A 12,560-nucleotide genomic window follows, 5' to 3' on the forward strand; every position below is an offset into this window, starting at 1 on the left:
TGCAAGCAAGTGTGTTATTTTGTAGGCCTCCTTTCTGGCATATAAGCATAGAGAGTGTCGGGGGGGGGGGGTGCAATAAAAAATGTTCACAATCTGACATCATATGAAGAGAAACTAGAACAGATTTTGTTTTTAAAAAACACATTTATTGAATTATCACTTGTGACATAGGCAAACTTGCATTTTTACATAAAAGTAAACGAACCATACTAACAAGTTCACATTTACAAACATTATATGTCACATATATTCTTTTTAATTGCTCCAAGTCTTTTGGAATTCTAATACCACGGCAGGAATGGACCCCATTCCTAAGTCAAAGTATAATTAAAATTCATGAAATTAGTATTGTTTCAATCTTTGATGTTAGCCTGAAGTGCTCTTCGCAGCACCTGCAATGTGACCAGTAATAACTCCTCCTGCAATTCATATGGAGTTACATAGGTTCATAGGTTTATACTAGGCTATCAGCCCTAAGGCATTTATAAGCCTAGCCCAGAGTTTTTGTGGCTTACGCCACCCCCTTATGTTAAAAAATACTGTGCTCATTAGTTTGTTGTGCCTCTGTCCAGCAGTGACACAGAGATGATTCCTGGGGTAAACCTACGATCTCCCATCCACCGGTCAAGATTTCTCTTGAACAGAGCCAGCGAGGTGCTCTGCCTCACATGGACCGGGATTTTATTCCACAACATAGGGAGTCTCTGGGTGACAAATCTATCCCTCCAGCATGTCCTATTTATATCCGTGCTAAGGTTCAAGTCACTTGCTCTAGTGGATCTGGTAATTTGGATTTTTTAAGGTGGAGCATGTCCATTAATTCTGGGTTGGACATGGCCTTGTATGTCAGGCACAGGTCACCTCTGAGCAGAAGGTATGCGACTGAATAGAGCTGGAGTTTCTTCAGTCTGGCAGCATATGACAGATTTTGGAGTCCCTTTATCCTTTTGGTGAGGAACTTTTGGGGTCTCTCTAATTGCTGCAGGTGTCGGGTGAGATACATCCCGAATGGGGCATTGTACTCGATCATTGGTCTGATAAGTGAAGAGTACAGGGGAACAATGACCTCACTTGATCTGGATGTGAATCCCTTCATGATCAGGTGGGCAATGTAGAAGGTTTTTCTAACCATTTTAGCAATGTGAGTGTCAAAAGAAAGGCCACTGTCAACCTGGGTCCCCAGGTCCCTGATAACCTCTTCTGTGCTTAGTAGATTGCCACCTATATGGTAGCTTGGGGTTACCTTGTTTTTCCCGAAGGGTATGACTATACATTTTTTGGCATTTAACTTCAGGCCATGGCTCTGGCACCAGCTATCAGTTTCCGTGAGACCCCTCTGAAGGATATCTGTGTCCGATGTACTTTCCACTATGGCTCCCAGTTTGCAGTCATCTGCAAACTTTGTCAGCCATAGTCCTCCTATGTTAGCCTGTACTTCTGAGAAGTAGATGCCGAACAACAGGGGCCAAGGACTGAGCCCTGTGGGACACCACTTGTGACCGGCTTGGAGTCTGACATGGCGCCAGCTACTCTAACCCTGTGGGTTCTGTCCTTTAGCCAGTTTGCAACCCATCTTGTGACATATGGGTTTACATTTAAGCTGGTAAGTTTCTCTATAATACCCGAGTGGGGTATTGTGTCGAAAGCTTTTGCAAGGCCAAGGTAGGCTGTATGGACTGCCTTTCCCTCATCAATGGCCTTGGTGACTGTTTCGAAGAAGTTGACCAAGTTCAAAAGGCATGATCTGCCCTTGACAAAGCCAAACTGGGTCGGGTCCAATGTCTGCAAGTCCCCTATGTCTTTGGTTATGAGTTCCATTCTGATCCTCTCCATAGCTTTGCAGACCAGGCTTGTTAAGCTTATGGGGCAGTAATTACCAGGGTCCGTAGAGGCACCGCCTTTGTGGAGTGGGACCACAGTTGCCGTACGCCACTCCTTGGGCATGTATCCTGTGGTAAGGCTAAGATTAAACAGCTGCCTTATGTGCAGGTTTAGTTCCTCATTGAGTTCGTGTAGCACACAGCCGGGGACACCATCTGGTCCCATTGATGCTGTGTTTTTAGCTTTAGAGAGAGCAGCTTTCACCTGCGTATTTGAGATGTCTGGGAGGCTGCACTCCACTGGGATAGTTATCTCTCCTTTTGGGGGGGAGAGGGGGGTGAAGTTTGCACTGAACCTGTCTGCCAGTATGTTGGCAATGTCTGTGGGTTCAGTGATTTTTGTATCATTTTGGACTAATTCTGAGCATATCTGGGCGTTTCCACCCAGGTTTCTAACATAGCTGAAGAAGGCCTTATGATTGTCTTTTGAATCTATGGCAATTTTTCTCTCAAAGTTGGCCTTGGATGATTTTATGAGTGCTCGTATTTTTTTTACTAATAATGATTAAAGGTGTCTTCTCTTTTATGGATTTTGCTCCATCATGTAACAACTTTCTCCTCTTATTGTAAAGTTTGTTTATGGCTGGGGTCCACCAGACTGGACGTTTGCCCTTGGTGGAAAGAGTCTTGGTTTTATTAGGGACTTCCTGATCCATGCAGTCCTGGAGGTGTTCGTAGAAGGCAATTGTAAGGGCTTCCGCAGCTTGGGTTGTGGTTTCCACTGGCTCGGGGGCCTTGAAGGATACCACACCAGTCTTGAGTAGTGTGAAGTTTGCTTTAGAGACGTTCTTCACTGTGGTCTTTTTTGTTTGGGGTGGGGGCGGGATGTGGATATCCAGTGAGATTAGTTTATGATCTGATCTCACCAATGAGGGATATACTTCCGGTGTGGAGCATTTTGTCCCCATGTTTGTGATGATGAGATCTAGTATATTTTCTCCTCTTGTGGGAACGGTGACTAGTTGTTCCATGGCATTTGAATTTATGAACTCCAGGAACCTTTGGGCTAGAAAGTTTGGGCTTGAGTAATGTTCCCAGTCTATATTCGGGTAGTTGAAGTCACCCAATATCATGGTGTTTGGAGATACATTTATTACCCTCCAGTGTCTTCAGGAAGGCTGTGTGGGGTTCCTGAGTTTGAGAGGGTGGCCTGTAGCATGCTACAAATTGTAGAGCAGTTTTGCCTATGGTTAATTGCACCTGGATGGTTTCCGATGCTTCGTGCGTTGCCACCAACTTGGAGGTGTGGGTATCCTTGATGAATATGGATACACCCCCTCCTTTTGTGATGTGGTCCGGGTTTTGGGGCCGGAACACATGATATGAGGTAAAACCTGATAGTGCCGGGGTGCTCTCAGGAGCCTTGAACCAGGTTTCAGTCACAGCACAGACATCAATGTTCTCCATACTGAGAAGGGCCTCGAGTGCGTGCATTTTGAGATTTAGACTTCTGGCATTGAGCAGCATTACCCTTAGTTTCTTCCCATTTTTGTTTTCTAGGGTGGTAGGTTTAGAATTTGAGCCTTGCCTAAAAAAGGCACTATAGGGGTGGCAAGAGCCTTAGCCAATATCCAGAATCCCAGGGGTGACAGGTACAAGCCATCCCTTGCGAAGCAGCGTGGCTTGTCAAGCATGTCATCCCAGGCAGACAGACACTGGATCCCCTTTGAATGACACCAGAAATTAAGCCAATTGTTAAAGTATGTTTGGTGTTGTATTTGGCCTTAAGGGCTGTGACTGCTTTGCACACTGATTTTGTGGTTTATGTGTTGCCTGTGGTGTGTCATGAGGTGGCGGTTGCTTGGGTGTCTGCTTTGGAGGCCTCTGCTGTTTAGGTAAATTTTTGCTCAGAGCCTCCGAGTATGTCTTTGTGTGTTTATGTGTTTGATTCATTGTTGTGATAGCTTTATGTGAGACTGGTTTTGTGGTGTGTGTAGTTGCCTTCTCCTCCTGTCTGGTCTTGCCAGTCCTGAGTTGAGAGAGCTCAGCCTCCAGTTTGGCTAAATAGCTGCATCTCTCGCAAGTATTTGTGTTATGTGGGAGGAGGAGAGGGTTGTCTGTGTACATGAGGCAATTGTAACATTGCCTCAATATTCCCAGATTCACCAACTGGAGAGGAGAGGACGCCAGCATCTGGCCCTTCGACATGCTAAAGAAATTAAGAAGTTTGGGGTGTAACTGAATGAGAGAGGACTTTGTAAGGAAGTGGGTACTCCTGGGGGGGGTGGGGTTTCGCTAGTGAGGGACTTTGTATAATACAGAAGTGCTAAGCCTGAAAAGAAGATGCTTTTAAGACAAGTGCTGAGCTTTTTTTTTTTTTTTTTGGAGAAAAAAACAAAAAAAAAACAAAAAAGCTTTTTAGGAACAAGTGCTGCGCTTTTTAGTTAAGGAATATACTGTTTAGATTACTAGTAGAGCAGTTCTAAGGGAAAAAATGAATACTGACTTTATGGAGCCAGAAAAAGTTTAACCTTGTTAAACCGGCGCTGCCCGATGCTGCTCTAGTGGCAACTCCGCGCTAAAGCGTGCTTGATAGCAGGGGCTGGAAAGAGCCAGGAATTGACCCAATACGGCCAATAAAACTACAGTTTCAAGTCAGTAACCACTCCCACGGGGGGCAGGGGAGCTGCTCAATGTTTTTCACTGCCACTGATCAACAGAGAGACTTTCCTTTAGCCCAAGCAAAATGGCCTCACAGAAACTTACAAACAGTTCAGGAACAGCAAGCCTGTAACTGAACTTTTTTAAATCTCAGAAAAGTGGGAAAAAGCAAGATTTTTTTTTGTTTTTGTTTTTTCAGAGATAGCAGAGGTTCACAAGTAATATCAGTTATAACAGTGCAGTAAATGACCCCACACAAGAGTGCTAGGTCAAAGACAGAAAATATGCAAGTTTTGAGAAAAAACGATTTTAAAATTAAGTTCAAACAGGAAATTCAGTAAACAGCTTTTGGTTGTGCTCTAAATACAGCTACTAATGCAAAAATCAAGTTTAACAAGCCAGAAAATGCTCAAACTAGGCAACTATGCAGAAAATCTTAGCAAATAAACAGAGAAAAAATACTTAAAATCTCAAAAGTGGCTCCCTTCTTCTCTCAGCGTTTTCTCCTCTTGGTGGGTGCTTCACCAACAGCCAACAGGCCTGAAAAGACATCGCTAACATATTTAAGTACGACTGTAAATTCTCTTTTAAAGACCCATTACTCCTACTACTACTGGAACTGTCTGGGTATCCTTCTCCCACACTGCCCTTGCTTCTGTCTGCAAATCTTGGTATTTTATGACTTTGTGTCTCTGTACATACAACACTATAGTCACTCGATGGAGCAATTTCAGTGATTAATGCTACTTTTGCCTTCTTTTCCTGGACTACTATATCTGGTTTTCTTACATCTATTTTTTCAATTGTTTGTAATGGGAGAACATGTGTATTATAAACGTCATCATTTTCTATAATGCTTTGTGGCTTTTGTTTCCAGTGTTTTTCAGCAACTTCAGTATTATAATGTTTTCACAATCTCCAGTGCAACAGTCTTGCCACATTATTATGCCTTTCAGTATACAGTCCTTCTGCCATTAGTGTATCACACCCAGCAACAAGATATGTGACTGTTTCCAGTTCTGCTTTACAGAACCTACATTTATCTGCTTCTCCCACATGTTCAATGGACTTTGTAAACCAACATGTATGTAGTCCACTAAGCTGGGCAGCCAGTATTAACCTTTCATCTTTTGGTTTAAATTCACCTCTGCTTAACCATTCCTGCATACGATCCTGATCAACATGAGGTTGTTACAAGAGTTTTCTATACTTAGAACTATATTTAAGTATTTTCCACATTTTTTTCCTTCTCATCTGGTCTTTCACCTTATATTCGTTCTTTTGTTTTTTTGGCACATTTAGTTGCTGCTTGAGTTTTATCTACTTCTGGTTTGATTTCCATTCCCACTTGATACTGGTATGCTTCTGCTAAATTAAGCAGGAAAGTCACCTTAGACTTAATTCTCCTCATGTTTTAAAACTTTCACTATGTTTGGGTCTTGTGAGGTCAGCAGACATGCATGCAGTGCTACAATTGCAGATCTATAAATGTAATCAATTTTGAGGAGGCCCATACCTCCTTCAGAACTGGGAATATATAGTCTTGGTATGCACCAATTTTTATAAATCATTTGATGAGCATGAAGCATCCTTCTTGTTTTCCTGTCCAACCTATCCAACACTTTTTAGGGCCAGTCATTCACTACAAAACTGTACATTAGGGCAGGAAAAGCAAACTGGTTTATAACTTGGACTTTGTTCCTAGATAACAACACTGTTTTCAGTATTACTTTAAGTCTTCTAAAATATCCCTTACTAAATTTTATTCGCATTTGTTCATGTTTTATTGTTGTTCCTTCATCAATTCTAAAATATTTTTACACTCCCTCTTGCTCAAGTTGTTTTATATCACATTCTTGTCCCAAACTGATGTCTTCTTGGTGCTGCAGCTTTCCTGATTTAAAGATTACTTTTGCACATTTATCAAGACCAAATGACATTCTCGTATCATCTGAAAGGTTTTGACCATTTGCAGTTGTATTTTCAGTTCCTGATCTGATGAACTACACAGTTTTAAATTGTCCACAAAAAGAAGATGAGAAGTCTTTGCACTTTGTTGTTTTCTGGAAGCAAAACTGTGGCCATGACCTAATCTGTTAAGTAGACAGTTTAATGGGTTAAGACCAAGATAAAAGAGCAGTGGTGACAAAGAGTCACCCTCGAATATCCTCCTTTGGAAATTTATCCCTGGAATAATAATTTGCCCTTTATCATGGCTTAACTGTGGGCAGCCATGGTGGCGCAGTGGTTAGCGTTGCCACCTCACAGAAAGAGGTTCTCTGGTTTAATCCTCGGCTGGGGTGCCTTCTGTGTGGAGTCTGCATGTCCTCCCTGTGGTCGCGTGTGTTTCCTCCGGGTGCTCCGGTTACCACCCACATCCCAAAGACATGCTGTAGGTGGATTGGACACACTAAATTGGCCCTAGGTGTGAGTGTGTGCCTTCTGTGGAAGGTTGGTCGCCGGGCTGGCAACTCAACACCGTAAAACTCCACTGCCAATCATGAACAGACAGGTGATCCGCTGTGTTGACCCCTTACCGGGAAAAGCTGAAAGAAGAAGACCATGGCTTAACTGCAAAGCAGTTTGCCACTGTTTCATGGTCACAATGTAATCAATCAGAGTAGGGTATATCTTATACATTTTTAAGCACTCTTTTATCTATAAATGTGGTATACTGCCAAATGCTTATTTGTAGTCTATCCATGCCACACTTAGATTCTTCCCTTTTAACAATTTTCCATTATGACTTTATTTAACAAATATGACTTTCTTTTGTTACCCTTTTGTTCTACTGCCATATTGACTTTTCAATAAATGACTATAAACTCTGTCAGCATCAGTTCCAGTGTATAGTTTAGAGGTTGTTGGAAGGCAAGTTATTGGTCTAATGTTTTTAGGAGAGCTTGCAGGTATGCTCTTAAGTAAGAGCATTACTTTTCCTGTTGTTAACCAGGTTGGTTTCTGTTTGGGATGCTCATACAAACAGTTCTTACTCATGGCTAAATCTTCATGTAAATATGTTAATACTTTTAGCCAGAAGTTAGGTACTGCATCTGGGCCTGGGGTTTTCCAATTAAAAGATTTTCTTAACTTCATTCTATTTCATATCCTGTACATTTGAACTTCTCATTCTTTCTTTTTCTTCTTCTTCTATCCATTTAGCATCTTTGTTATCTTCCACAGGATCTTCATAAATATTTCTCCAAAATGTATCTATTTCTTATTATTATTATTTTTTTTTGGTGGTGTTTCAGTTCCTTTTGCCTTGTTTCCCTATTCTCTACAAAAGTTGTTTGGGTCACCAATAAATGGCTTATTTTGTAATTTTCCTTTATATTTATCTGCACATCTTCTAAGCTTTTCTGCCTGTTATCAGATAATTTTAATTTATTGTTTGCGATAGTGCATGATAGATCCTGATCTGTTTTGATAACTACGCATTGCTTTTATCATCTCTTTCTGAGTATTTTTGCTGGTCTGTTCCCTCTTCTATACTCTTCTAACAGTGACACCTCTTGCATTCATTGTTTTAAAATTTTCTCTATTCGATACTTCCATGACGGCATTTGCTTTCTCCCCTTCCTTTCCCTTACTGCCCTTTGTTTTTGTGGTAAGACTTTATATCCATTAAACCAAGCAACTCTTCTCTTAGATCATTTTCTTCTAAATTGAGGGCACATTCTTTGTTCTCCATTCCCTGTGGGCATTCTACAGAAAGTTCCAGGGCATCTTCCTGTGCCACATTCACTTCAGTTTCATCCTGTGTCATCCACATTGCTCTTTCATATGGGAAATCACTGGCCTATCACTTCACAACACTGACTCCATCAGAGTTGTCACAGTTTCCTGTTCCTCCCCTTGCTGTGCAATTCCAACTGAACTTTTGTATTGGTTTCCTATGAAAGGCTCCAAAGTATCTTCATGTGGCAACTGATCAGATGTTTCCTGCTCCAATGGTTTCTCCTTAATTTGAGGATCAATTGCTTTATCCTGCTGTGATGTTGTAAAATTAAACTTTCTACACTAAATCCTTAATTTCACATGTTATCCATAACCTCAGTTTCTTTTTCTTTAACGTCTCCATTACTATTCATCTTTTTTACTTTTCCTTTCTTTTCTTATTTTTTTTGTATTGTAAACTTTTCTATATCTGGATGCCTTTGCCTGTATTTCTCTTCAAATATCATTGGCACTGCTCTTTTTGTATTGATTAGTTTTGCTTTCCCCTTCCCATACATATTGCACCATATTAAATATTTTTCTCTTTCCCATGTCCATACTTCTTCAGATGTCTCCTTCTCCTCCTATTTTTCCTTACCTGGGGGAATTCGTTGTTCCATCATGCTGTGATATAACCTGTGTTAGACTTTCTACACTAAAGTCTTTACTTTGCAGGTATTCCATAACTTCAGCTTCTTTTTTTAATTATACTTTATTAATCTTCTGTTATACATCTGTGATCTTATTTTTTTGTATTTTTGTATTGTGAAATTTTCCATATTTCTATTGTGAAATTTTCTATATCTGGATGCGTTTGCCTGTTTTACTCTTCAAATATCTTTGGGGGCTGCTTTTTTTTGGCTTGATTACTATGACTTTTTTGCTTTGCATAAATACTATACCATACCAGATCTCTCTCTTGTTCCCATGTCCATATTTCTGTTTCATACCTTTCATAAATCTCTAGATTTTGTTCTTTATATTTTCCCACTTCCTCAGTCACTTCTTTTTCCAAACAGCCCAAGGTTTCTTGGTCTATATAATATTTTTTACAAATCTGTTGTATTAATTAACACAATTTTTTATTTGAAGCTTCTGACACTTTTTCTTGTGCAAGTATTTTTCTTTCCTCTAATTTCTCTCTTAATCTTTTTGTGCATCTTCTGTCTGGAAATTCTGGGCTTCTTGCATAATAGTAAGAATACATAATTTCTTTCTTATCCTCAATGGTCCACTCTATCGTCTTTATGGCTCTTTTTTCTGGTCTATCAATTTTTGTGGACTACTACTTCCTTCTACAACAGGAAGGACATCCTTGTTTCTTTTATAGGGATGGCACAGTGACACAGCAGATAATGATATTGCCTCACACCAAGAAGTTCCCCCATTCAATTCTCAGCTATGTGGAGTCTGCATGTCCTCCCTGTGCTCATGTGGGTTTCCTACGGGTGCTCTGGTTTCCTCCCACATTCCAAATCCATGAAGTAGGTGGACTGGACACTCTAAATTGACCACAGGTGTAAGTGTGTGTGCGAGTGTGTGGTATGGAAGAACTACCACTGCAGGGCTACCACCAGGCGGTGTAAAACTCCGGTCTAGACGATTGTCACTGCTGATGTGACACCCTGACTCCATGTGCAAAAATAGGAAAAAGGGGTTATGGATGGATAGCAGGATATATTCTTCTACACAACATAATCAATCTACCATTACATAAACGGTTCAGTTCTTGCCTTTTCTTAAACCTCATTCCTTCTCCAAAACATTTTTATGCATGTATTGTTCCCACAATTTCCATTTTTTCTATGTTATTTGCTGCTACCCTTTTCTAAAGATCCCATTTCCTGTTCTTTTATCTCTGTTACAGTGTAAACTACTTCAAGTACAGTTGGTGGTTTAGACTTTGATTTCCATTGTCAAGTTATTGTTTTTTTAGCAGCCACCAGAATTAAACTTGGTGAGGACTTACTATGTCTAGACAATTCGGATCCTGTGTCCCAGCTCAAAAGAATCATGTCCTTAGTTGCATTCATTTGCTCACCCAGTACTCCTGACAGAGTACTCTCTAGGGAATTTTTAAAGTCTGCCAATGCTTTACACTCTGAAAACATGTTGCCAGGTACCTCTTTCTTCCCCATCACAGAATTAAAATAGATTAGTAAGTAAATATTTTAAAGGAAGGTGGCAGAAAAGGCAATGTCATAAAAACTTTACTTTAAATATCACAAACAGATATCCGGGGTCGAAATGAATACAAAGTAAGAAATAACTCAGAACGACAGATGATGCATAATCTGAAGATATACGGTAGACAACTCATGAAAGATACAAGGAAATATATATATTTTTTTATAAAAAAGAAAATAAATGTTTAAAAAGCCTTTTGCAAGTGGTAGGGAGTACAAAACAATGGTAGACTTCACTAATGTATGGAAAAGATGAGACAGAATTTTATGAGGGGTAGGAAAGTAAGTCATTCGTCAAACAGGATCTGCTGAGTATAAAATAGGTTAGGCAAATGATCAGATTGAGTTAGCTAAACAGTTTCTTATATGGCATCACAATCTATTACTACAGTACATGTTTTAAATAAACACTTACCCTTTAAAAGATTGTGTAATCCAAAACCTCCTCACAATTCTATGCAAAAACCAAATGGTTCCAACATCTTGACATTTAAAGTTTACTTTATATATTTTGATTGTTTCTTACCAGTCCGTTATGTCTGTGATGCCCAGGGTAGAAACTAAATTAACAAGAGGGTTCATAACTGCACAGGCTTTGTAGAAATCTGGAAACTGGCCAATCAGATGACAGCAGATGAATCCTCCGTGTGATTTACCCACCAATGCTGCTTTAACAGGGTCTAAGGGCTGCTCTTGTATTAAATGCATCACTGCATTCTGCAAAAAAAAAAAAAAAAAAAAAAAAGAACATCATATCATGGATGTTGTCATTACTGTATCACTGGCATTTTGAAGAAAAGAAATTAAATCATTACATTGCAGTCCCAGAATATAATTTATAATTAAAAGGAAGGTTTGGTAATGAAAGCCAATGAAGCTTTTTGATCTTTTCCATCTTGTCTATAACTGACACAACTTAAGGAAAAAATGATTCAAGTGGTGCTTTACCAATTTTTCCAAAGGAAGAAGCACCTTACCACCAGCATTATTTTTTTCCAATGACACTAACCATGTTATACAGCTGGTTTAAGAGCCATGATATCTTCTACAGAAGTACAGAATAAAAATGCAGCAATTTTTACAAATGCAGAGAGAGATCTATACTAGAATTAGTACTTAACTGTTAATTATATACTATATATTATATTATGTTTCAGAAGTCAGAGTGGAGTAATAGCCAATTATTCTTCATTGCAATCCAGTAGTTTGTCTTTGATAGCTTTCTTCTGTACTTGTTGTGAATCTAGAAGTTTTCCAGCTACTGAACAATGTGCACTGCTACAGTTACTACTACTGGTCTCTTAAAAGTTTTGCTTATTTATTAAAGCTATTAAATAATGTAGTGTGATGAATTTTTGTTTAAACATGTAACACGTTTAATTCAGAGACATGGTCTATGAGATTTAAGGAATTTCAACACTGGTTGCAACTGGAGGAAGAGAAATTAAAATAATAAACAGATAAATACATGTATATTGCATCTTAAAATGCAGTACTGTAAGAGATGCTGCAAATATTGGAAAATGTTTGCAAATGACATTAAAACTGACAGAAATGGATGTTACTGCTTTGTGTTTATGGAGATGAAACTTATAGCTTAATAAAAAGTTTATTGTCTCCTGATAATCCCAGTGAAAACAGTAATAAGAAGCTGATAAGTTTATTACATGATCATTTTAGTACTAAACTTAGTGAGGTACTACAGAGGTATTCATCTACATCTAGTATTAAAAAGCTTACTGAATCAGTAATTGATTATGTGGCTGAGCTGACAAAATTAGGCCAACACTGTGGTATATTAAAAGCTGCTGAAAGATGGGACTGCATGCAATATAGATGACAAATACATATAAGGGAAAGTATTACCAGGATTACTTCTCAAAGAAACCCTGTCTCTGTGGAAAATGAGAGCACATAGTAAAACAGTTTTCCATGTTAAGAACCTCAAGTCAGTCAGATGAGCTGGTTCAAACAAAAGCTTATCTAACACAAAATTAAGATTTCAAGGAGGGGCCACCGATTTTCCTGCAGGTCCCTTATGCAAAATCCTTTTCATAAACATTTTGACATGAGAATGCATTGAAAAAGGAGGATCCAGGGGCAAACGTGCTGAAATAGCTGATAAACGAACCTTGATGGAAGAATAAGAAGGCCATATGATAGTAACTCACAC

At 39.3% G+C, this 12,560-nt stretch overlaps 1 protein-coding gene across 1 annotated transcript in view; it reads right to left on the bottom strand.

Moving 5' to 3' along the window:
* Positions 1-12,560, bottom strand: part of LOC122806187 (acylamino-acid-releasing enzyme-like) — a 1,918,826-nt gene that overhangs the window by 338,018 nt on the left and 1,568,248 nt on the right. The window contains exon 20 of the mRNA XM_044076421.1: positions 10,914-11,104. Within this exon, the coding sequence (XP_043932356.1) occupies positions 10,914-11,104 (191 nt within the window). The remainder of the gene's footprint in view (positions 1-10,913; positions 11,105-12,560) is intronic.

Source organism: Protopterus annectens, chromosome 7.part0 (assembly GCF_019279795.1).
Source record: "Protopterus annectens isolate FY-2018-M chromosome 7.part0, PAN1.0, whole genome shotgun sequence".
Lineage (NCBI taxonomy): Eukaryota > Metazoa > Chordata > Ceratodontiformes > Protopteridae > Protopterus > Protopterus annectens.